Raw genomic sequence first — 26,386 nt, forward strand, 5'->3', positions numbered from 1 at the left:
TTCCAATTAAAAAAGCAGATCAATTATCATAAAAATTTTAAGATATTGGCGTAGTTTTTGCCTATTTTTGAAATTTATTGGAAATTCAAAATTGTGAATTAAAAATTAATAGGTAGTTTGTAATGTTCTGTTTGAAATGTTTTATCTTGGAAGTTTTAGCAAAATTCTTGATAGTGTACAAAAAAAATTCTTTTCTTTTCTTTTAAATTATGTGCCTGAATCAATAAGGCCACATTAACAACAACAAAGAATGTTCAAAACTGGTTCAAAACAAAAAAGTTCAGCCGGATTCTCAATATTTAAAATATTTTTTTAGTACTTAATAATAATTTTGGAAAAAAAATCATTTATTGGAGATAAATATGTGCGACTTTTAACACTAGTTTATGTTGTTTTAAGATAAAAAGATTGAAATCATCACAATACCTGTTCCACTTCTGTCAGACTCGATTCTTCCTCGTCGTCGACGGCCACGCCAACTCCATTGGGCACCTGCTGTTCCAGAAGTTGCAGTTTCTCCGCCAGCAAAATTTCGACTGCCGCCTGCGATATGTCTTGTTTGGAAATTTTTGGGGAATGTGGTACCGGCTCCTGCGTCAGGCAGAAAAATTTTATAAATACCTTCGAGAATGCTTGTCTTTATCATTCGATTTCCCCCTTTGTTTATGGTTTTATGTTTTGTGTTGTTTGTTTTTTTATTAGAAAGAGAAAGATTGAAATTGGAAGGAGCAAATTAAGTGGAAAATAAAATAAAATTCACGTGACAAACATTGCACAAATTACATCCACTTATCACAATTTCTCAATTTTTTTACTCCTTTAATTTACTTTATTTCATTTTCTTTTCAAAATTCATCCTAATAATAAATTGGCGAAAAAAGTATTTTAGATTGTTTTCAATTTATTCTAAAAATTAACCTGACAATGTACTAATTATATAAGACTGTAAATATCTCATTAGGATATATCTAAAAAAAATCCTTCTTTTGGCTAATTTTAGATTTCACTAAATTTGTTTTGAACAAGTTTCAGGTGTTTCAGGTATTATTTTAAAATATTGACACCCTTGTTTGCAATAGTTTGTGCAGATTTCAAATTTTATATGAAACTCCAAGCGAAGCTTTTTTTCAATAAACAATTTTTGAGGAAAAGATATTATTTTTTATTTACCTTTCTTATGTTTTAATAAAAACCACCTAAAATTTTGAAATAAAATTTTAAAAAAATCTTTGATTAAATTTATTTGAAAAGCAAAAAAAATTACTATTAACAAATTTTCCGTTCATTTTCTTCATACAAATTACTTCACCTTGTACCTTTTAAAATTTCCATTACTTTTTGATACTTTTTTCACCAGTTTATTATTGTATCATTCGGCCTCTCACCGACTGGTCCTCGAGTCCGAGCGAGACGTCTCCGCTGCAACTACTCAAAATGGAGCGCGCGTCTACAGTGGCACTGCCCGCATTGCTACCAGGTACCTCGACCTCGTCCTGCTCGGCGAGCGGTTCGTCGTCGTTGAAAAAGAGACCCTGCAACATCGATGCCCACATTGCAGCGCCCTGTGTGTGCAAAATGCGTGCGAGTTTCGCTCGCTCGTCTAATCCTCGAGCTCTAACATAACAAGGCGAATACACGGACGGCTCTCGCTAGCTCGGGAATTATTCAAATACAATGCGAAAGTTTTGCACTCGGGCGGTCAAAGATTACACAGTGGAGATGCAAGAGAATAGAGATTACACGCACCGACGTTATTCAGAGTTTGTTCTTTGGCCTTCGACAAGACCGACTCGTGTCCAGGATGCTTTTTCCTCAACGTTTTAATGGAAAACATTATATTATGTTGTTAAGAGAAAAAAATTCATATATCATATTAGATCAAATTATTAATTGATATAAATATAAATAGCTTAATTAATATACGTAGATTTAAAACTTTTTCCCGCTAAACGAGATGGTTTTGTCAATTTAATTTGGTTTACGTGGATTAGAAAAATAGAAAATATGCTCCTTTAAATTAATTCTGTCAATGGTAAGTAGAAACCTTTAAATTGAAAGCTAGAAACATTTAGTGGCATTATCGCTGAAAAATTGTAATTTTTCAGAATCTTTGATTTCATATCACAGTTTTTTCGAAATATTTAAATTAGTTCTTGTCTTCACCGTTAATCTAGCAAATTATAGTTGATTATTAATGCCTATTTTTAGCTAGAAATTAAATTATTCATACATAAAGGTTTTTTTTTATAAAATTGCAGAATATTTACAAAATTAACTGTTTTTTTTTCTTCTTCAAAATTCAAACATTTCGCTAAATTTGGCCAAAAGTTTCTAATGGTTTTATAAAAAATAGTCGGTTTTACACAGCATTATCAATTTTTTTTAACCGCTGCCTCTTTTGGATTAAAATTTATTCATTCATTCTCTCAATGAATTTGGATAATAAAAGCAGCGGTAAGAGTTGGTCGAAATTTGCAAAGTTTTGATCGGTAATATCAATAAATTTAAATGTTCAGTTCCTGTGATGAAAAATATTTATGAGCAAACCACATTGAAACTGACCCTACGAAATAACTGATTTATTATTTATAACAGTTCAAATTTTTATATAAAGTCCTAATCAATTTGCTCAATATTTTATATTATAATGATTTCAAATCAGATAAAAATTGAGCCCTCCACAATATACAGATCAATTTTTCAACAATTTTCAAAATAAATGTTTTATTTTTCAATCACTGCTTTGTTCCCTGTAAAAGGAAAAAGCATCCTAGGCTGCAGGAATGCCATTATAAAGAGTGAACAATCTCTCAGGTTCTGCGTCGGTGGTGAGAAAAAAAGAGATAGAATCGAACAAGTGAAATGGATTGAGATATCCAACCAGTCAGTCATTCACTCGCCGGCGATTTCTATTGACTTTGCAGAGAGCACGGCCCGTTTTCGAGTCTGCTTTTAATGGGATGAGCGCAACATACAACGGTGGTTGGTTGCTTGGTTCGTATATATCTCTAAATAATCATATTTGACGGAGGGCTTCAACGAATTCAACGCGGTCGCCTCATTTGTACGGGTTTATAAATTTGCTGGGCGAATACATAATATATATAGTGAGAGGGGTGGTTTCGGTGTCGCCGCCAAAAAGAGCAAAGTACAGGTGGATGGGCAGAGAGAAAGACAGAAATAGAGAGAGATAGAGCAGAGCAAAGAGTCGATTATTTACGCTATTACGAAGGGTTGCATAAATTGAATCCATGTATTGTTCAATGACAAAATTATTAATTTTAAGAAGTCTGAAATGTAAGTTTGTTAAGTTTTGGCAAACATTTTGATGCTAAAGATTAATAAAAATCAATTTATCTATTGATCTCAACAAATATTTAAATAATTTGATATAGTTTCCATAATTTCAGCAATCATTAATTGGGAATCACATGAAAAAATCTTATTTTTTCTACGCTTTTTTAAGGAAGTAATAAATTTGGTTCAATATTTATTAATATATATTTATTCAAAAATTTAAATTCCTCTCCTGAATTTTCTTACTTCTTACAATTCTATTATTCTTCTCTTTTTAAAGAAAATAATAATTTTTTGGTCAAAAATTACTATTTTAATCTTTATCTGCTGATTTTTCTAACTTCAAATTAATTTAATCTTAGAAGTTCAGATAATTAGTTTTAACAGTCATCGAACGATACTGGGATTGAATCCATGCTTATGGGTCGGTGTCTCTGATCAACATAATCTCCACGTATATTTACACACACGGAAGCGGGGGTTCGAGCTGCTGGTGCGTGTTGACAAACCTGCTACGTCGACTCCGGCTGCGCCCTGCTGCTTTTCAAACGTTCGCATTTCCGTCAGCAAAGCTATAGATCTGCCGTGTCCAACTTAACTCTAAATTTACATGCTAGTCGGAAGCGAATCCAATCAATTCACATCCTAAATTTTATTCCTAATTTCAAGAGGCTTTTTTTCAACTGCAATGAAAAGCTCGTACAAAAGTAAAAAAAGCCCCAGCCAGCACCTCCAACAGAGATTCGCTCTGCAGTTTATAATTAAATATTCATCATTCAAAGAAGCAATGTTATTAGAAATCGGTGGACAAACAAATCGGAGAGTGTAAAACTGAATTAACATTGCCATGCTGTTAAAACTAATGGAAATCAAACTAAAAATATATTTAAGGCAGCCAGTCGTCAATCAATCAATCAATCCAGGCACTAAACCAGCGCACAAGTCTCGTTGGTTGAGTAAGTAGTCTCTCTAAAACTGCAGCATGCATCAGGTTTTTGTTTTGTCTTTTTGTCCTCTCATCAGACAAAGGAAAGTATATATGTAATTAAAATAAAAAACACAACTTTGTCTAGAAGGAAGTGAAGAGAAACCAAACTGAAAATTGAACTGAGTGGAAACGAAACTAAAACCAAACTCTCGTGTCTGATAAGAACGATGCGACAGTGAAAAGGTGATTAACAGCAAACCATTCTAGTCACTTTTTGTAAATAGCTTTTATTAATTTTTCAATATAATTCAGTGGTAATAGTAATAATTAGGACCTCTTTTACAGAACATAACTCTCTCGGACAATATCGAGTATAAATCAGCAATACTTGGAATGTACAAATATACTAGAAGTTCTCGTTTTGATTAGAAACCAATCGGTCATAAAAATTATTTTACACAGCGATTAGCAAATCAGCACTGTACATCTTCTTGGAAACACGTAAAAATAAATAAAAGTTCTTTTGTATTTTTACTTCAACTGAGATAAAATCAAAACAAAAACCGAAACAAAATTATATGGGGTAACAAAAGTCACAAAAGATAAAAATGAACAAAATCAATAAAGATTTTTATCTTTTTATTTTATTTTAATATTTTATTATTGTTTTAGAATCTTGTAATCATGCATATGTAAGTACCTTCTTTTTAGACATTCTTTTTCAGGGGGGTTTGAACATTTTATCTAGAACTATAGATCTTGAAAAACCTTGTCAGATAGGATTTTTTTTCATCTTCTAAAATTAATCAATCACAAGAAAGGTGACTCATTTCAAGTGCAGAGTGCATCAAAACTGAATTAGTATGAGTGAGTGGGGGTGGCAACAATTGCAGTGAATCTGTTTTGGGAGGTGAACTGTCCGGATGAAATTGCATTTTCATTCTAGATTGAATCGTGGTGACTGTTGGTATGAACTTATTTACAAGAGGTGCAAAAGGAAAGCAAAGAAAGTGAACTCTTCGCATGTTATGTTCAACAAAAATGTACAGAGCGAGCGACACGGTCCCAAAAACGAGTTTTTTTTTAGTTTGAACTTTTTTTAATGTGGAAAATTATTATGATTCTTTTCGTCAACTCAGAACTGAAGTTTGGTTTATGTTTGCGCAGAACATTTATTAGTATAAAATTAAAATAAAAACAAGGAAGAGAGACGAAGAAAATAATCATGCCAACCTTCACCAAATTCAAATGGAGACAGCTTTTGAACTAAAGCAAAATGCAACTAAATGAATAAGAGACAGCGCAGAAAGTGGCTAAAATAGAAGTTGTTGTCGAGTAAAAATAGTAAAAAATAAATGGAACGTAAATATTATATAATGCTGGAATGTAGTAGCAAAAGTAGTATATTATAATATATAAGTGTGAGTCAAGTTGCTTTCGTTCCTCCACCATGACTACTACTTGAAAAGTCTTACAGTGCAACAAAATCACTATGCTTGGTTCTTTTTGTTAGAAATAAGATTGCAATCAATACTGAACATTACCTCAGATGATCAGAAGTTTAGAAAGAGTGGCAGAAGTGGAGTGTATTGCAAAGATTTTAGAATTTGTTCTTGTTTCGAGGGGGAATTACATCATCTGAGGCTGGTGGAATTCAGCTGCTTACCCAGAGCCAAGGTCCGATGCTCATCGAGGCTTTAAAAATGCAAAAATCTGCAGGATTTTTTTTTAACATATAATTAAATTAACTTTTTTCAAGTATTTAAAATTTTTAAAAGTATTTTGCTTACTGTACAACCAGGTTTGCCAAATAACTTTGCCTGTAAATTTTAAAAAATCAGTATAAAATTGTAATAAAAATTGGTGGAATTAAAATTTAAAATGCTCCTGCAGAATTTGACAGTTTAAAGCCACGACTCCTTGGCTCCGAGTTAAATTCAAAAGCTCTCCGACTTGGTGAGAGCCGCATTTGCAGCTGCCATGGCATCGTCAACCGACAGCCACATTTCGGCGTGGCTGGTGTGAGTGGTGGTTTTTGCAGGAGGAGAGGTGCGGGGCATTGGAGTCGGGGGCAAAGGCGGGGGCGAGGGCAAGGTCATGACAGGTCGATGGTCGGCTGCCAGCGTAGGTTGTTGGGACTCACTGACCTGGCTAGTGGGGGAGGAGCCTCCGGTCGTGTCGGGCAGAGGCAGCGGCTTGGCCACTCCGATGCGCACCACGCCGCGAGTGGCGCCTTTTAAAGCTTGCACGGCCCGGTCGAGGGAAGCGTTCTCCAGACTCGTGTTGTTCACGAAGAGCAGTCGGTCGCCAGGGATGAGTCGGCCGTCCTGCTGAGCAACACCGCCCGGCACCAGACTGCGGATGACAATGACAGTTTCGCTGGGATTCATCGGATCCTGCAAGTTCAACTTCAGTTTTTGATCTCAGAAACCAAAATAAAAATTGTAACCAAAATTAAATTATAAAAACACCTTCCGCATTCTTGCAACATTCGATTTTTAGAGCAGTTTGATTGACAAAATTTTACCTGATAGTCAAGGATGCTAAATCCAAGTCCCCGATCACCCTTCACCAATTCGATGACCTGTGGTTCAGAGCTCCACATGGCCAGGCCAGTGAGTGGTTCAAGAGAGCGAGATTTCATGCGAGAGAAACTGTTTGAGTCCGTTCCTGCAGTGGCAGAGGACGCCAATGAGCCATCGGACTTGGCCTTGACGAGCCGATCAGTGGCCGGTATTAAGTTCTGAAGACTTCCACCCAAGATGCTCTGCAAGACACAGAACACCATGCAGTTAAATTTGTTTTCATTCTTTTTTTTTTATTTTGTCAAGTTAAAAGATTGGCTCGAGTTGAGATGAAAAAAAAAATGCAAAGGTACTCACTCGGGAGACGAAAGCAGCCCTGTCCTGTGAGGTGTCAATTACGCGAGCTGCCTGTTCGCCTGGCTTTCTCGCACAAACCATTCGAACGTGGAGAGGCAAATCTTTGAGAATTGCAACCACTTCAACGTGGTTGAGGCCTAAAAGTCGGCAGCCGTTCACCTGCAAATAAACATCAAATTTTCATTAAAATATGAAATTAATAAAAAAGAAAAAATGGAATTAAAAAATTTGTTTTGTTTTTTGATAAAAATTTTTACCTCAAGAAGTTCATCTCCACCATTGAGCCGTCCATTCTTGCCAACAGGCCCATCAGGAAGAATTGAGCGAATGTAATGGTGCGGCCGTACCTCTTGCCCGTCCTCTACATCGACAGTGCCTTCAAGGCTGATTCCAAGACCTCCACCTTCTCCCTTGGACAATTGAGCAACCTGCGGAAGGAATTAATTAAATTTGTAACTGCAAATTTGAGGAAAACGTACCACTATCTCCACATCAGGTCCCATGAGTTGACCCCACTTGGCAACCAAAGCATCTTCCACGGCCGGAGAGAGTTCTCCGTCATAATGCTGGTCAATCAGCTTTTCAACATTAGCGAGGGCAACAAAGGCGTTATTGGCCTCAACAGTACTCAAATCAAGACCCAAAGTCGACTCCAAAAGAATCATTGAATCAATAGTGGTCCTCGATTCACCATCAGGTTCAATGATGGTTTCACTTTCAGCAGCCTAAAGATTTAATTTTGAAATTTTGTTTCTTTTATCAAACATTATAACTTACAGAACTAATTGGAATATGTGGAAGCGACACAATGGAAGGCGAGTTTGGAGTGGTGGGTTTTACTTCAGAGTTGGCAATGGCTTGCTGGAGTTGCTCGAATTTGGGGCCGCGAAGGTAGCGTTCGAGACGAAGGCAGACCAGCTGACCTGTGGCTCTCAGCACTTCAACAGCCTGGTGGTTGTTGAAACCCTGCAGAGTCTGGCCATCTACTTCTACAATACGGTCGTTGACTGCGATTTTCCTGCACACGTCGGCTGCACTGCCCTTGCTTATGCTCTTGACGAAAATACCCGACAATTCCTCTGCAGGAAAAATTAATAATTTTTAAATTATTATTCATTTTTTTTTTTAACAAACAAAGTTTATACCTTTTTCACAAACATAGCCAGCGATGGTAATGCCAAGCCCGTGGGTGTCTTTTTTCAACTCCACCTCAAACACGTCCATTTCGGGGAGTGGCTCAGTAGAATCTTCTGACCCCAAGAGGCCCATCGAGATGTCTGGCAACTGACCACCCACCACATCGATCAGCATTCCTGGTTGTGGCTGCAAGCAAATTGAAACAAGGGGTTAGGTTTGAAGTACTTGTGTACCGAGGCTTAATTACACTTTGCGGTAACGGAAAGAAATGGCAATTACGTTTCTCGGATCAGCCACCACAAGAGTGCTTGTCAAAGCAAAAAAACACTCAAGACAAGATCAAAGAGAAAAAAGCTGTCTACAAAATACTTGCGCCTCTTGTGGTGTTGACAAGGAACAAAAATTGCTGGCATACTTTGCCGCCATAATAAAGACTTTAATCAAGCTCTGGAATTTATTGTGCATAATATTGGAATTTCTCTGCAGATGTGAGAGTAAATTTTAGCCTCACGCCTGTGAACTTTAACCAAAATTCAAATGCCTACATGGAGCTCGATTTCGCCTCCGTCCTGCGCCTGGTTGTAGATGTAAAGGTTGGGGTTGTACTGAAGATCAGAGGCCATGGTGGAGGTGGAGGAGATGGGTTTGCCGTAGCCATTTTGAATGAGGTGCCTGTCCAGCTCTTCAGCGTCTCCCAAGATTTTGGTGGGGACGATCGGAGCGTGGCTGCCGAGGGCCTGGTAGTCGGGCGATGTGGGCTCAACAGGGCGCGCCACCACCAGCCGAACGTGAGATCCGGACTGGCGCAGCACTGCGGCCACCTGTTCCGAGCCCATGCCACGCAGGTTGACCTCCCCAATCTGCAGGATGTGGTCGCCACTCTGCAGTCGAGCGTCCTACCAAGGTAAAAATAACATTTCAATTAATATCTTTTTTTATTACAGAAAAAAAAAATTTATTTTTTGTCTGTAACATTTTAACAAAAAAAAAGTTGATCAGAGACAAGCTTTTAGCTCTGCCGAGAAGCAATTTTTCACTGTCCAGGGCGCAATCCACTCGGAAAGAAGGGATGTCAAGACTTATCATTGGCTAAACGACCACCGGGTGGATAAAGATTCCATCTAAAGTGGCGGTAGCTGCTGCGAGGGAATCGCCGAGAGACATGAAATATAAAGTATATGGCCGTCGTAAAACGCAGCAGGGACCATATTTATTTTTTCGTCCGCCGGCAGAATAAACACACACCGATGTAGCGAAGTACGTGGAGTGGCCCTTTGCAGATTGATTCAATAAGTTACGTACCCGGTCAGCGACGCCTCCGGGCAAGATGGTCTTGACCACGACACCGGTGCTGCGTCCTCCGATGATGCCGAAACCGAGTCCCGATCCATCATTCACCAGGTCTATCACTTCGACTTGCGCCCATTCGGTGTTCAGCTGCAACCAGACGGAAACACGATTGAAGACGGCAACAAAAAAAAACACGTAAGTGAGGAAGCTACGGGGATGCAAGTCAACAAAGTTTTCTACTTAATGGAGTTGAAACTTTTCGTTGAATTATTCCATTGAACAGAAAATGCGCCGCACATCAAAGGAAGGAAGGAAGGAGATGGAAAAGTTGAAAAAGGAAGAGCTATTTTGAGGGGTTGCTCATAGGAAGAAGAAATTCAAATTTTGTCATTTGCATTTACAAAATGGCTTCTAGAATGGGGAGTTTTAAATTTGTATATAAATTCAAAAGCACTTTTGTTTACAATATTGCGCTTAATTAAAGCATTTTTTTCTTTTGCAAGTTGTGCTTTTGCGAAATCAAGGAGCAAATGAAACTTTGCTAGTGCGCTGTGTATATTATTTTTAGTAGAGGCAAAGTCAACAAAGCAGCAGCAAACTTGGTAATTAAGCGCTTCGGCTTTCCCGAGGATATTTTGACTAAGCCTCGCTTCTTCCTTGCGCTATTTACTCAAGCGGCGGCAAAAAGTTTCGCGTCATTTATTTCAGGCAACGAGCCGAATGTAATTCCGCAACGGGATAAATAATTAATCACTGCAGCCAGAGGCCATCAATCAATGTTGCAGCAATAAGGGGTTGGTTTTCCACTCACCACCATGTCTGATCCTGCCTTGGATGTGTCCGATGTAGCCGAAGGTGAGCGCGCTACCGCAGGCGAGGTTGGCGTGAGAGACGCAGGTAACGAAGATTGATCAAGCACGGATGATCTCTGACGTGCGATCACCAGCTCCACCAGGCCACGCGCCTGCTGCAGGATGCTAATGGCCTGCTGGTGAGAAATGTCAGCGTCCAGCGGTTGTCCATCGATGGCGAGGATTTGGTCTCCTTCTTGAAGACGACCGTCTCTGTGAACATAATGAAAATAATAATTAATTTTTAAATTCAAATAATGCATTCAGAGATGTAATTTAAATATTCACACTTGTATTCTAAATAATCAAACAGGAAATAATTATTAAACTAAAAAATTTTGCGCATAAAAGAAGACTAGGCAAATGAATTTTATTTCCAAAATTAAAAAAAAATGTGTACAAATATATGCAAAACAATCAACAAAATCTTCAAAACAGTCAAGAAATATGTGTTCAAGTCTCAAATTACTTATAAATGTCAATTAATTTGTGATGAAGAGTCTTAAATATCGTTTAAGTCTCACACTAATTGAATTATAAAGACACAGTTCGTTATTTTAGAATAAGTTTTGGATTTGGAATTATCAGAAACTAAAGAGCCTTTTTGACCTCATTTTTCTAATTTTAAATCTGACCTTGTTGGTCAGCAAATCATGTTTCTCTCAATTATGAATACAGAGATTTCTCTTTTAACGACGCCAAATTAATTTGCATTCAATCGGCGACTAACCAGCAGAAATGAATGTATAAATTATTATATCTGTTGCGGCAAAAACAACAACCAATTCGCACGTAGCCGACGAAATCTCATTTCGCATTCGAAATGGCGACCACGCTGAATTCCATTTGAGGTAATTCGACGCGTCTATTCTGCTCCACAGGTGAAAATATGCGCAAAGCTATTTCGACAAACGACCGACTGTTTTTGCAGTGATGGCGTGTAAATATTTGAGTGGCTCAAATATCTCTTTTTCGTCGCTGCTAATCAAATAAAATGGCATCCCAGTGTAAATTTGCTGAAAATTTGCATTTTTCAGCACAAACATGAAATTATTTAATAATAATTGGCCTTTTCATCAGGGAAATAGGAGTGCTTTTAAATTTTCCACATCCCTCGTTATTGATTTCAACCAAATCCTCCGAGCCGGATAAAATTATGGTGAATAAATCAAGCTCCAGTCGCGCAGTAAAATTCCTTCAACGCCCCAATAAAAAGCCGGGGGTTATTTATTGAATACAAAGTGCTTGTTACTCGGGCAAGAAGACCGTTCTCTCGTTAGCGGCGGCCGGAGCTGTTTTATTAGTCGTTTATGAGCAGCAGCCGGGCCGGCACAGAGTATCGGTTGGCACTGATTGTTTTGCATTTTTATTCAATTCGAGCGGCAAATCCATTTGCATGCGCACTCGAATGTTGTGATAAAAATGCAAATCGCGACCGTGCTGAATCGGGAATTAGGAAGTCCCGGAAAAAGCGTGCATATTCATGAAGTGGAAAAGCGGTGGGCGTTTCGCATTTTTCTTCGTCGACCCCGCCGCCGCCGCCGCATCGTGTATATATTTCATTTGCGGCAATAAACAAGCGCACCGAGAGAGCGCACGACGGCATCATCGCGGCACGGCTAACTTTTTATGTGTGTCATGCAACCTGTGAATTATTGAGCAACAATTTAGAGCTCCGCGGAGAGAGAGAGACTCGCTCCGCCGACGAGTGTATCAGTGTAAAAGGGCGAGATCAATACGAACACAATTGTGCGCAGGAAAAGCACCACTTTTTCGCGTGGGTCAATCTTGCTATTCGGATTTAACAGAAATTTTGCAGAGTCATGCGAATAATTTCATTCCGAGCAGATTCCTTTAATTACTTAAAACTTAATATAATATTGGATGAGAAATTTCAAAAAATTGTAATTGAATAATAAAATTAATATATAAAAAATATCTTGGGAAATTCCATGATGCTACTTTTTACAGACCCAGGCAGTTTTTTCCTTCTCTAGATGTCGCATAAAAACCGGGGTTTTAAACTGATCTCATTTCGCCCGACCCCGAGATAAAATATTTTAACATTTTTCCCAGCTACCAATTTTCTTAAGAAAAATAACTATTCCTGCTTCTTTATTACTTAGAGCCAAGGAACGATGCAGAGGATGAAGAAATTTTTTGTGCGTGTTAACAATTATTTTTTGGCAGTTTCCAAGCGCACAAATCCATTTCCTTCTTTAACAAAATTTTTGTTGAAAATGAATGTATGGCTGAGGATTTAAGTAGACCAATTTCTTTGAAAACAGCTCTTAAAACTCTAATTGCGGCTGAAAAAATTCAAGATAAAGTCGTTTTTAGCAAGAAATTGGACAACAGTTTTTAAAAATATGATTTTGTATTGCAAATTTTGATGGAAAATCTACAGCGATACTGATTTTTAAAGGAGAACTTTGATTAAAAAATAATCATAGAAGTAGACTTTTCATAAAACAACTGATGGAAAAAATGAACATAAATTTTAATTCCCTCTCAAGTTTTTTATCATTTCACACATTTATCCGCTTCACTCTGAATTTCCTTCTCATAGCCAACGTACACAAAAAGTCCATTTCTATAAAAGCGGCATCGCACCACGATCTTTGGCGGAGCAGAAGTCACAACGAAAAACGCTTACAACAACATTCCTCAATCTCTTTTTGCCGTATGTGTGCGGAGCGAAACGACATCGTGATCAATTTAGTTTCACTTTCCGTTCGGCTGCAAGAAAAGTTGCGAGAGTTAAAAAAAGGCAAGCGCTCGCTCTAGTATGCAGGCCGCGTCTTTTCCACTTGATTTATCCAGTACTTGTGCACACAAAATCAGACATTAATGAAACATTTTTATCGCCAACCATTTGACGCGGGCTTTTGTCAGTGACGTTGACAAATGGCACTCGGCCCCACGACACAAAGATAAAAATTAAATGAGCTCCTTGGGCCGCCCCTGCCTTTCTCTGCCTCGACGTCAATATTGTGATGTGAAACTAGGTGGAAAATAATGCCGTATAATGGCAGGAAGAGAGTTTCTGCTGCGCCGCTGCATGCAGCCCAGATATTATGATTTATACATGGCGCTTTTGCTGCAGCGTCCTTTGCTTGCTTTTCACGCCAGCCTGGGCACAATCGCCGGGGTGAAAAAGGAAGCAAAAATTGTGCACTGGCTTGTCGGCAGTTTTTTTTTTCTTCTTCTTTTTAACTTGCATGTGTTGCACTAGACAAGCGGGGTTCAAACGCCGCCGTCTTTTTCACCAGAAGCAAGCGAGGCGAAAAAGACGGAAGTCGCAGAAAAAATATACAAAACTCTGTGAGCTGCGAAAGTTTTAATCTGCGCCTAAACTTTAAACTTCTTTTCTCCACCGCCTAAATATGCGTGTTCAACTTTAAAGTTTCGCTATTTTGTTGTGCGATGAAAAGTTATTCTTGCTAAAAAAATCTGAAGTTAAAAAATTTGACATGGCCAATTTATTTAAATTAGACCTCATTATCAACTAAAAAAAGTTAGATCCGAGCATTTTATCACTATTTCTCATTTAATATATTTTATCTAATAAAAAGTTAATTTTAATTATTATTATCAAAAATTCAACTTTAAATATTAGTTAAAAATTAATATTAACACTCTCATTTTCATTTCAGCATTTAACAAGGGCCTTTTCTTTGAATTCACAACAAAATTTCATAACTGAAACCAATAGCAATAAAAATAAAACAGGCTGTCATTGAAGCTTTATTTTTTCCTGCCAAAATTTGTTTGCTAAAACCAATAAAGCAAGCTACTTCTTCAATGCGATGCTCAAGATTGCAATGCCATTGGCAGGAAATAGTGAACAATCGCTGAGCCCCTGTTTAATTAAAACGTCAAGTTCAACATTAGTTTCATAGCAATTTTTATTAAAATTATGTCCCTTTTTTATCCAGGGTAAAAAATTATTACTGGAGACGGCCTTCAACTGTTACTTCTTTATTTAGGTTCTTGGTAAACAGAGCGAGAAGCTTAAATGCGTAAATAATTAAATTATTAGCTGACGTTGTATTTTTGCGGCGTATTCCTCTGGGCTTGCCCACCGGGGAGCGGTCGAATTTAAGGTCGGCAAGCCAGTTTCTTTCCCAAGCGCCTATTACTTTTTATAAGGGCGCGACCTAATCCTAAAAAGTCACCCGAACACGGCGGAAAAAGCTTTCCGAGGCGGGTCCGAAGTTATAAACAAGGCGACTACGGCATTACCATAAATAAGGAATTAGGGCCTTGCGGGAACGAGAGTTGGCGGATTCAATCTGCGGCCGCAAACAAGCTGCAGCCGAATAAATACACCAGGTAACGCAATATACACTTCATAACCGTGAATTATAATGGCACCGAAATAAAGGTGTCGAGATAGCGAGCCCAAATAAAAACCATTTCACTTTTTGCACTCGCCGCGAATTTCTCCCTCAGGAATATTAGACCAAATTGCGCTCGCCGAAATTGACTCGCTACACTTCTACGCTTCTTCCAGCCAACTCTATTTTTATTTTTTTACTTCTTGCATCACGCTGAGTTGGTTTCGTATACATGGTGGGAGGAAAAAATATTAATTTTCCGTGCTTTCGCTCGAATGGCGTTTCGGGGAACGAGATCAATACGACGTCGCACGGCGTGTTCCTAAGTAGACATTCAATTCTCGATTCCTTTCGTGAGTGATTCCATCCGTCTTATATGTACGTCCGTTGTTTTAATCCCATCAACTCGAATGGGTGGCATTCACGGGGAAAATTGGAGCGAGGAAAAGTGCTCTCATCTCGTTACGAGAAAACGTCGGCTTGGATTTTAAGTATATGGCGACGTCTGTTTGAATGGCGTGCCGAGATTATTGGCGCAAAGTTCGCCGCAATCGGAGGATTAGAAGGGGCCATTGAGGCGTGCCTCGTTTCGGAAGGGGCCGCTCTGGGGCACAGATTTTTGTGCAAATATGGGCTGCAAAAGTGATTCCGGCACTGCGGTTTAGGGTCTGAAAGAGAAAGTCGATTAAAAGCGAAATGAGAATGGTTTTATCTTCATTAAAGTTGAAGATATTGTTCGCCCCTTCTCATCTCATAAGGGCTCAAGCTAATTTTTGAGAGTGCGTTTCTCAAATCAGGAATGATCGACTAAAATTTTGTCTCTGTATAAATAAAACTTTTAAAAATCAATTTATTTGTGTCTTCTGGCTCAATTTTGTAGAATAATTGAGTTTGATTTTTTTTAAACAATTTTAAATTATTTTATTTTAATACATAATAAATTATTCTTTACAATATGAATCATTTTCCTTCTATAATTTGCATATCAGGTTTTTTTCATTTGTATCAAAGAAAAGCCAACTAAAAATTCAAATTCATCGAGAGAATCGAGCCTTGATAGTGAACTTGTGCTCCTGCTTTTACAATTTCAACGTCAAAATTTAGCTCAGGGGGTAGAGATAAAACACAAGATTCCAGAAGAAAATGTCAGGAAAGATTATCGAGGAAATAAAAAACCCTCTCTGCTCGATCGCGATTTCTCTTCCGACGCCGCCAGATTTTGTATTCCGAAGTGCACAGAAGAGCAAACATCGCTTCAGTGGGTCCTTGAGCGACGGCGGCGGTGCATTAGGATATCTAAACATATCGATCAGGGGCGTGTGCGCCTCCTCCACGGATGCAAATTTATTCAGGTTTCATTTTCCTCGGGGAAATTTTTTAGGCAGATCGGCTTCATAAGAGGTTCAATCACTCGGCCGAATATCACGGCGAGGCACTCACGTGAGAAAACCCAGGGCCCGATACGAGATTGACATTTCTTTTCATGTGCGCGCCAAGAGGGTATCCTCGAGGGCGCTCTCATCTCCCGGGCCATGTTAGCCAGACTGATAATGGACTTGAGATAAGTGGATGGCGCGCGGCCACCATCAGCACCTTCAAGAGTCGATTTTGGGTCCCGCTTTTTGTCTGCGGAAAGGGTGGTTTTGTTCCGGCGGCGTTTTACGAGTTCATTCCTACGATATGATGATATCAGGGAGCGTGCGTTTAACGCCCTGAACTGGCAAGGCTCTTTCTTTACGACTTTCACCGGGAGCGAGCAAAGTGCCGGAGCGATTATTATTATTCGGCAGAAAGACGATGATGTTGCTGCGAGCAGCGTTAAAATTTTAACCCCGGCTCACAATGCACTCGAGTGGAAAATTGATTTTTAATAACTTCTTTCTCTCTCTCTCTGTGCTTCGGTTCGGTTTTCAATAACACGGCACGGCGACCCTTCCTATGCATATCGATCCCGCGCTGCTTTTAATATCGGATCTGGCGCGGCGCTTTCTGCCTAATAATAGACGCATTGCCGCTTACAATTGGCAATTTTGAGGCAGTTACGTCAATCCGAATGTAAACAATCTCGATTTAGATAGCAACAGGGAGAGAGAGCGGCGTGTGCAGCCGACAAAGCGGCGAACGCGAAGCAGCCTTAATGCAATTTCCTTTCGGGAGGAAAATTTAATTCTGGCGGCTCCACCTGCTCTTTACAGCATCCTTTGTCGCAGTCTCGCTCCGATATAAATTTTTAGAGCTGCGAAAAACGCGCCCGTTTACTTCCTAGCGCGAATCATTAATTTTTATGCCGCGCAAATCCTCTCTCTGGTGCGCGCACTGCGGCTGATCCTTTTGTGTTAGGCCAAAGAATATTAAAATATATTGTGGAGTGGAGCGGCGACCGAGTGCAAACCCTCTGCCTGCGTGAATAGGCTGGGAGAAGCCTCGCTTTCTATTGATGGCGGGCGAGCAAGAGAGAGAACTTTTACCCGGAGAAGAAAATCTTTTCAAATGTGCTGCACACCATCATACACGCGCGCAGAGCAGTGAATTAATAAAAACGCAAAAAGTGTGCGCGCAGTTCTTTCAAATTACTTCCCGGCCCGTGAGGTTTTTGCATTACATCATTCAAAAAGTTTCAATGCTTGAGCAACTTTTGTCTCGAGCTTTTGGAGAAATTGCAGCCGATTCAAACTGATGAAAAATTCAAGCCACTCTGCGGTCGTTTCCAATGCGGACGAAATTCGAACGCGTCTTGCCCTCGCAATATATTATTGGAATTGTGCGGATCCGAGGGAATAAAATTCCATTTTTATTTCCCGCCGCCTTTTTTACGGTCGTGCAGTCACCGTCAGTGCAACAGCATTTATATTGTGTGTACCGGCCCGAAATGGGGTCTTCTTTACGACGAGGCTGCACCGCCGATCCGACTCGCATGGCATTTCTAGGCAAATAATAATGGGGCTCGAATTGATTGGCTGCTGATCGATTTTCCCTCGACGTGGTGGAAAGGAAAGAGCGCGCTATTTGTTCTTGTAGGTCAAAAGTACCCCAAACCAAAAGTACCCCGCTTCAAACGCGTTCCACCAACTGATGTACCTTCAGAAGCTTTAATTTAATTTTCAGATTAAAACAAAATTTCCATTTAAATTATTACTAATTGAGTTAATCAAATTTTAAATTTTGTTTAAAAGTTGTTTAGTTTTTTCTCATAAATAAAAATAAAAAAGGGATGAGATTTGTTAGAACAAATTAAAAAAACACATTTTTAACAAAATAATATTATTAAATCTCCTCGCATGATTGATTCCTGGTAAAAATTGAAATTATTATCTTTATAGGAAAATTAGGAAATATGAATTGAAAAGTTGGAAACACGCCAGCGTATTATTCAGGGCGTGATAAATATCTATTTGCCTTTAATTCACATAAATATTCCATTTTAAAATTTTTGATTGCATTTTATTATTAACGTACTTATATTTAAACAGAGATTTTAAATTCAAAAGGCACTTGTTATTTAACATTACTTAAATCAAAAGTCAACTTGAACTCTACATTATTATTATTATTTTTTAAATAAATTCTTTCTAATAACAATTTAAGACTCAAAATAGCCTTCTTTCTCTTTAATGATAATTATCCAAAATTTCGCCAAATGAACCCATACTTATTATAATTTGATAAAATTAAAAAAAAAAATTGTTGAACTTATGATTTTAAACAAAACAGAGATTAAAAAAATAATATGGCATGTGAGTCGGCAGCACTGCTTTGGTTCGAGCCGTCTGCGGGGTACTAATGTCCGTCTTGAGAGTGGGGTACTTTTGGTCGCATACCGAGCTCCCCTGGAGGCCGAGAATAAATCAAATTAATCAAACGGGCACAGGTGCGGCGTAATTACGGGCGCGGCCGAGGAGCAGCAATTATGATAAAAGCGTTTGTGTCCTGGGAATATTTGATCTCTGCACACACGTGCAAATATTGGCTTCTACCGAGAGTCGGTGCGCGCGGGGGAAATCCAATTAGGCCGTGATTGAAAAGCCGAAGTTGCGTGCGAGTAAATAACAGGGCACATAATAAAACCGCGGAAAATAAACTCTTGGAAACTTTTGCCGAATCTCCTTGGGAGTAACAGGGCAGTAACTCGTGCGCGCCTATATTGGAAAAAGTTAAAAACACTTTTTAAACAGGGCGGTGGCGGAGGACGGAAGAAGAATGCGATTCTCTCTGCGGAGCAGCTTTGCTCGTGTCAGATTATCGATTGTGCAATCCGGAACAACCGCTTGCGCTTTTTTATTCTCTAAATACGGGTCTAACTCCAAGTCGAAGGATGTGCCGGGGCATATAAATTAAGACGGAGAGAGGATTATGAGACTGCAACAGGTACGAGAGAGTTCCTTTATTTCTTTCCTGTGACATTCGGAATCGCCAAAGGAATTCCAATTTAAAGTTTGAATCCAGCCCATAATTTTTCCTCCTATTCGTTCAACTGCGAGACCAGTCGGCCTAAAATTGACGCGCAGTACAACCCTGTAAATTGCACTGACAGAAAATCCATCACAACAGCTGCCGCCAACGTCACCCGACGTCGATATCTGATTTTGCCCGCAAAAGAAGTGAAATCGCCGCCGAGTGACGATTGCGGGTGTAATGGAGCGTGTGGAGAGAGAGATGGATAATCTTCGGCTTCCGGAGGGGGCCTGAAGTGCCAAGTGCAACTTTTTGGGCCAAGTGCGTGCCGCCATTCTTTATCATCAGCTTTTTGCGAAAAGATCAGAATTTGATACTGGCAGGTTGATGCTTTGCAGCAGTGGGCGGAGGAAATTATTCCTCTCGGCTGCCGTCGTTGCTTATTTACTTTGCAGACGAGAAAGCTCATTTCGGCGGCAAAAGTAAATAAAATCTTAATCTACATCGCTGAGGATTCGCCGTTGGATTCAATTTGGGGCGAAATTTTGCGCAGCCGAGCGCCGGCCAAGATAAACAAAAAGAAGTTTTGGCGGACAAAGAGAAGCGGGAGGATTAATAGGAGCGACTGGTGCCAATTTAAAAGACAAAAAGTCGCAGTCGGAAGAAAAGAGGAAGAGAAATTAATTTTGAAATCGTGAAGCAGAAATCAAATCTGGATGCAAACAAAAAAGTTTAACATTCGCTCTGTGACAAAAATTTCCACTAAAAATTGCTTCCACCAGTTTCCCACACTCTGAAATTTTTTTTCCAAAAATTACATGTTTTAAATCAATTTTTATCAAAAATTGAATGTAAACAATATATTGTAACAAACAAATAACACAAGAACAACATTAATTTAATAATTTAAACTCTACAGCTTTATTGTTGTTTCGTAGTAAGTTAAAGTGTTAATTAATTAAATAAGAATGAGTACTTATATTTAAATTATGATGTGACTATAATTATAGTTTTAGTTTTAAATATTGTTTTATTTAGTTTTAATTTATAAAATAAATATTAGGGCTCGAAAAGTTTCAGTTTAAGCTAATAAAGACTATCAAGTCCAGATTAATTTATATCAAGCCGATAGGAGCAAAGCAAACTTGTCGCAAATTCAATTACAACACATGCCCCGATCAAAATTTCACGATTCACGCCGCTCTGGTCACAACGAGACGTGACCGAGTTGATAAATTTATCGGCCCGCGTGCCGGCGAGGCGCACACAACAATTTCAAGCCCGATATTTCCGCACAGTCCAGCAGTTTGGCACGAACGCTGCGTGGGTGCGGCGTTGGCGGCGAATCGAATGTGATTTGGCTGAGCGTCGTAAATTCTCAATAAACGGTAAACCGCACGATGGGCACAGAGCGGCGGGCCGGTCGTTTATAATAAATTGATGCACGCGCTCGGTGACAATGGCAAATGCTCGGGCGAAAGGATCCGTCACTCGCGCGCTGGCAGGCGCCCGCGCCGAAAACACGAAATGGCTTTTAGAGCTGCCAAATTTATTCCTCTCTGAGCCTGCCATTATTTTTCGCATCGAGCGCAAATGAATGCACGCGGCGCGTATATCGGTCGCGGCACGGCTTAATTTCAATCGGCACAATGGACGAGGCGGGGCAGATACGAGCGGGGTTAATCGGCGTCACGGTTCGTTGTTCCTGCATTGTTGTCCGGGTGCATTTTGTATGCTCAATCCACGAGCTATCTGTTGCGACCAACGAGTTGCCATTTAAATTAATGCTGGTGGTTGATGCTACATTGCGGCCTGGTTAATTTTTACTGGCAAATAGGGGAGCGTGACCGAGGGAGGCGTAATTTAAAAATGATATATTTGACACGCTCTAAATCTTTCAAGTTAACAGCCCTTGCGAGACCGCTGCTCGGATCTGGTGCCTAATGGAACCCATTAATGCAAATTTCCAAGAGGTTTGGTCTTGGAAATTCTGATTTGGTCCTGAATAACGACTTTGGGGACAAGAAAGTTCAAGCTAAAGAAAGCAGATTGACTAATACGAAGGCTAAATAAAAGAAACTGAAGTTTTTTATTTATGAAATATAAAAATTTCTAATAAAAATAAATTAAAATTAAACAGAATCTAATGTAATTAATCATAAATAAATAAATTTTTCTTCTATTTATTAAAAGTATTTGCAACATTCAAGAAAAAAATACACCTCACATGTTAAATTGAACTAATCCACAATTTGGCCAGAAACTCTTTCGTTACTGATTGAAATATTTTAAGAAAATGCATTAATTCAAATTTGAATGAAAAACTCATAAACACTTCTATTAAATAATTAAATTTTAATTATATAAAATGTTAAAATTAATAACAAACTTTGATCCTTCAATAATTTTTCCTCTTTTTTAATAGCTGTCAAAAAATATAAAATAATAGCTTTTTTGAAATAATCAACATTTTTAAAATTTCTATTGCTATCCAGATGCCCCATGGTTTTATGGTTTAATCTGCAAGGCGGAAAATGGGCTGAATCGCAAAAAGTCAATTTCCCCAGTGGATATGCTTTCATTTCAAAACAGATCCGACAAATCGAATTAAAAGCAAATCACACACTGGGCGCACGGAGACAATGCTGACGCGGGTGAAAAGGGCAAGCGAGGCGAAATAAATGGAACTACTAATGCATTAACGATCAGGGCGCGCGCACACGCGATTCTTTTGACGGGGTCGCGTTCCTTTGATGGTGTCACGGGCGCAGGCAAATTCTTTCGCGGATGTTAAATGCAATCTGCGGCGCACAAAAGATGTACAATGAGTACGGACGGAGACTGGAGCCGGCGTCTCCTTTCATGCTCCGATATTCAATTCAGGCCGTGTTTGACGGGCACAAAAGAGAGAAAGACCTGCCTTTAGAGCAGAGCGGATTCGACAAGAATAATATGCGAAATAATTCATGTAGGGCTGCAGGCCGCCGAGTTAGCTGATAATACGTCCCGCTTCTTATCACAATGGCGGGCAGGCCTCGCAGCGACTCATAAATACGAAATAACCAGGCCAATATTCCGCTTGGCGAGCGGAATCTGTGACCTTCTCGTTATTGCCTTTTCATAACACGGCCGAAAGCAAACGAGCTCGACCGCAAAATTCGGGCGCTTCTTCAATATTGCAAAAGCAGGCGGACGGAGAACGATAAAAATTCATAGGTAGGGGCAAACACGGCACGCTTGGGCGATCCGCGATTGTCTGTAGCTTTATTGGAAAATTCTACAACATCTTCAGAGAACAAAAAACTGGCTTCAATATTGCTACGATATAGTGCGTCACTTTGAGTTTCTTACTCTGCGATTGAAATAGGAAAAATTATGGACACAATAAATGTCAAGTTGCTGTCAAAGGAAAGCCGGTATGAGATTTTTATTAAATTTACCTATTTCTTCTAAACAAGGATGAAACAGTTTGTTCATTTTCCTACTTGAACGTTAATAAAATGGAACGTTTAAAGACAAAAATGATTTATGGAATACAAAAAAAGAAATAATATTAAATGATGTTGTGGAACGAGGTCATAAAGTTTTCCTGCTGATGGCAGAATCTGAGCAGAATGTAATAAAACTCCACTCTTGGTCTCTTGTTTTAGCATCAGCAGAAAATAATCACTACACAACTCATCAAGGAATTAATCCTCCTCCTTAATTGAACAATGCTCCCAGCAGATTTCAGTCTTATTGAGGGATAAAGTCAACTGATTGGCAACCATTCCAAGAAATTCAATTTGTAAGACGTTATCTTCAGAAGTAATTGAAAGATTACTTCTTTGAAAAGATTTCAGAATCTCTTTTAAATTAATTTCTACCTGGCTTCTTCAATGATGGAAATTCCAAAGATTTCTAGTAAAAAATATTTGAACACTTGAAGTTTTGAGGGAAATTTTTAATGCAAAATCTTTGCTTCAACTGAAATGGGATTAGAAATTTTGCAGTAAGTATCAAAGCCATTTATTTTTAAAAAATTAAAAATAAATTAAACTTATACAAAAAAATGCAAATTTATTGAAAAATCCTCATTTTTAAACTATATTTAATTTGTTAGAGGCGGAAGATCTGCATGTTGTACTAAAATATTTAATCATTCTTATATTTGTTTACGTCTATGACTTTCTGTGTGCTTGAATAATAAATTTTTAGAAAAAAAAGACTTTGACAGAAAAAGCTCAAAAAAGCTTATAACAGCGTGGGTGGACGCCCGGCATTAAAAATTAAGGCCGGTGGAAAGAGTGGCGGGTGCTGAAAGGGTTGTTTTTCGGCGACGACCAACTCGGGTCATTAATTTCTGCCGTTGTTGTTTTGCATTTTCGGCCGTGCCGGGAAATATCGCGAGGAGCAGCGCCGCGTTACGCTTGCAAATCGCTAGAGCGTGAACCGGGCGAGCGAGCAAGCAAGTGGGTTGGGTTGCACACTCGTCACAGGGACCGCAGTGAGTAATGAGCGACGCAGACGCATTGTTTGCAGTCTGTCATCTAGGCCGGAGAGAGAGCAGAGCAGAACAGCCCTCTAATTTCGCGCGACGAAAAATCTCCCTGATGAATTGGGAGCATCGCGTGCGCGCCGAACAGTTCATTCGACTAATTAATATTAACAGCAAATTAGCTGCTAGGTGCGTTCCGGCGACAGTAAATTATTCAGCTCTCTCACGCGCGCACGCCTCCATTTTATGACTTATTTAATTAACGCTTCTCTTGCTCGCCTGCGAACAACTTCTTCTTCTTCTCACCCTCCCTCCTCTTGGTGAAAATTTCCTGCCAATATGGCCGACTGGCTAACTGACTCGCTGTCGTCATTTATCAGGCATGAGAAATTGGCTTTACGATAATGATGCCCTCGGCCGAGCGAGCTTTTCAGGGCACTAATATATTTTTGATGGGGATCGGGCGATTAAGAAATTTAATTGGAAGACGACGCTTGTTAGCTTGATCGATGGCGTATCATCTCGGATTGGCGACATACGGTGCCGAAAATACTTTTTGCTTTGGGAATTTACGAGTGTTTTACGAGCTTGTGTCCAACAGCAATAAAGTTGCTACTTACTTCGACATCGAGTGCGCCGAGAGTCATAAAATCGCAGATATATACTTATTGGGCGTAAAAACCACAGCCGCATGGTTGCGGCGGCGAGCTTTCTAAAAGGAATATGATATTCCAAAATGGAAGAATAAAGGAGATGATAAAACAGGAGCTTGGAAAAATCATTAAATATGCTGTTAAACTGAATAACAATGAAATTAAAAAAAAAAAATCAATTTGGATTTTTGAAATAAATTGTTAAGGATTGTCAAATTGGGCCATAGTTCCATTGTTGCAAAATTGCTTCTTTTAAAATGGGGTAGAAAAAGGCAAACAAATCCCTTTTCTTAATGCCCTAATTTTAAATTATTTTGTTCTTTTAATTTCATTCGAGCAAAACTGAAAGGGCCATTTTGTGAATGCGAACCTTTTTTACTGAAATATTAATTTCCAGATGCAAACAAAAACCGTTTGCAACAATGTTTTTATATGGTGATTTGAATTTCAAGTCGGCTTTTCCTCGATGGGTTTTGTGAGTTGTTTATTGTTTAAGTCCGCTGCGGAAACATGTAGAGCAGGATATTGTTTTTCTTAAACAATAAACAACTCACAAAACCCATCGAGGAAAAGCCGACTTTAAATTCAAATCACCATAAATCCTCAATCGTGAAATTCTACCACAATATGTTCTTGCATTATTCATAAGAAACAGAAATGCTTCTATGAGCAAGGAAAAGCCAGTAAAATTAATTTTTTTGAATATTGCTTATTTTGATTTGATTTTATTTGTTCAAAATATAAATATTTTGATTAAAAATTTGTAATTTCAAATTGAATGGCTCGTTTTTAATCAAGGCTTGTACTGAATGATCCTCATGGTATATAATTTGTTGTTTTAATCAGGAATTATGCAAAAGCAATTTTTCGCGAGATAAATTTTGGTCCTGCAAACCTCAAAGTCCCTGAGCTAATTCGCTAAAAATTATTTATTTTTCCGCCTATTGCACTCAAGCTCGAGCGTAAAAATTAATTTTCCGCAATTGATGGTGGGCAAAGCGGCTCTCCAGTGCTAAGAGCGGCAGCCATGCAGGCGATATTAAATTTTTACGAGACGCAACGGAGAAATATCAAATTCCTGGGCCTCGCGTGTTTGTCAACTGGTCCCCAGAGCGCGTGCTGCCTTTTCCAGGCAACGCAGCGAGAGAGGCGAATTTTTTATTGCAACGTGACGTGTGCTGGCAGCATTGCGAGCGATACACATCCATAAAATAATGTCACATCATGAAGTTGCTGCGGTTGAATAAAACAACTCTCGTGATGACTCGACGTTTAACTATCTCTCCGTCCGTCTGTCAACAACAGTTCGATTTCACGCGAAGATAGTCGCGAAAAGAAAAAGCGCGTCTGTCACTGGGAAAAACATTGTAAAATATTCACACGCTCCGTTATGGCTGCACAACTTTCCCTAGAGGAGAGGAACAAAAGAGAGAGATGAAGATTGAAATTTTGGCACTAAAAGATGTTCGCCGGAGACGCAGCTCGTTTTTTGCGAGCCGGATAGTTTTACGAGCGCGGCTCTCGGCTCTGTGAATTATACAAATGCGAAATGTGTCTAGCATAACATATCTGATTTTAAGCCTGCGGACACGAATTTGCGTTCTGCGAACATGGCGGATTGTTTGCGCAGTGACTGCTGAATTTCGACGGACGCGTTTTGCAGTCGTGGACAAAGAGACTGACTGATGAATGCGCCTTGTGTGTACCAGCGGCTCTTTCCAGCTCGAATCTGCATAGCTGATTAAAATTTTAAATTTTTAGTTTGCAGATCAAGTAGATCAACATCGTCTTGGGATAAATTACTTTTACACAAAAGTATAAACAACGTCCTTATCCATTATTCAAACATGCAAATTAATTAATGACGAAATTATGAGGAATTAAATATAATTATGACAAATTTAATTTTACGATTGCTTTTCCTTGATATAGGTTTGTTTTTTTCCATAAAAGTTGGGATTAAATTATATTTAACATTAATCAGCACTTGGTATTTAAATTCTTCCGTTTCTCATTAATGGCATAATTTAGTTTAACATCAAAAGTGAATATTTAGATCCTTCATTTTATCAATTTAATTTAGAACCATTTGTCACTTATGTCACAAGCGGAAATTTATTCATGTTGTTTTCAGAAAAA

General features: G+C 39.0%; 1 protein-coding gene across 5 annotated transcripts in view; it reads right to left on the reverse strand.

Moving 5' to 3' along the window:
* LOC132193303 (multiple PDZ domain protein-like) overlaps nucleotides 1–26,386 on the reverse strand; it is a 114,839-nt gene that overhangs the window by 68,835 nt on the left and 19,618 nt on the right. For 4 of the 5 annotated variants that reach the window (XM_059613883.1, XM_059613887.1, XM_059613886.1 and 1 more), the window contains 12 exons: nucleotides 10,346–10,598; nucleotides 9,547–9,681; nucleotides 8,790–9,140; nucleotides 8,253–8,430; nucleotides 7,885–8,186; nucleotides 7,587–7,832; nucleotides 7,365–7,535; nucleotides 7,108–7,266; nucleotides 6,753–6,992; nucleotides 6,373–6,621; nucleotides 1,386–1,532; nucleotides 427–591 (listed from right to left, as the gene is read on the reverse strand). In XM_059613883.1, the coding sequence (XP_059469866.1) occupies nucleotides 427–591; nucleotides 1,386–1,532; nucleotides 6,373–6,621; nucleotides 6,753–6,992; nucleotides 7,108–7,266; nucleotides 7,365–7,535; nucleotides 7,587–7,832; nucleotides 7,885–8,186; nucleotides 8,253–8,430; nucleotides 8,790–9,140; nucleotides 9,547–9,681; nucleotides 10,346–10,598 (2,596 nt within the window). The remainder of the gene's footprint in view (nucleotides 1–426; nucleotides 592–1,385; nucleotides 1,533–6,372; nucleotides 6,622–6,752; nucleotides 6,993–7,107; nucleotides 7,267–7,364; nucleotides 7,536–7,586; nucleotides 7,833–7,884; nucleotides 8,187–8,252; nucleotides 8,431–8,789; nucleotides 9,141–9,546; nucleotides 9,682–10,345; nucleotides 10,599–26,386) is intronic. The other variant, XM_059613884.1, reaches the window with a different exon arrangement.

The sequence above is a fragment of the Neocloeon triangulifer genome, unplaced genomic scaffold, assembly GCF_031216515.1.
Source record: "Neocloeon triangulifer isolate White Clay Creek 2 clone unplaced genomic scaffold, ASM3121651v1 ptg000004l, whole genome shotgun sequence".
Classification (NCBI taxonomy): domain Eukaryota; kingdom Metazoa; phylum Arthropoda; class Insecta; order Ephemeroptera; family Baetidae; genus Neocloeon; species Neocloeon triangulifer.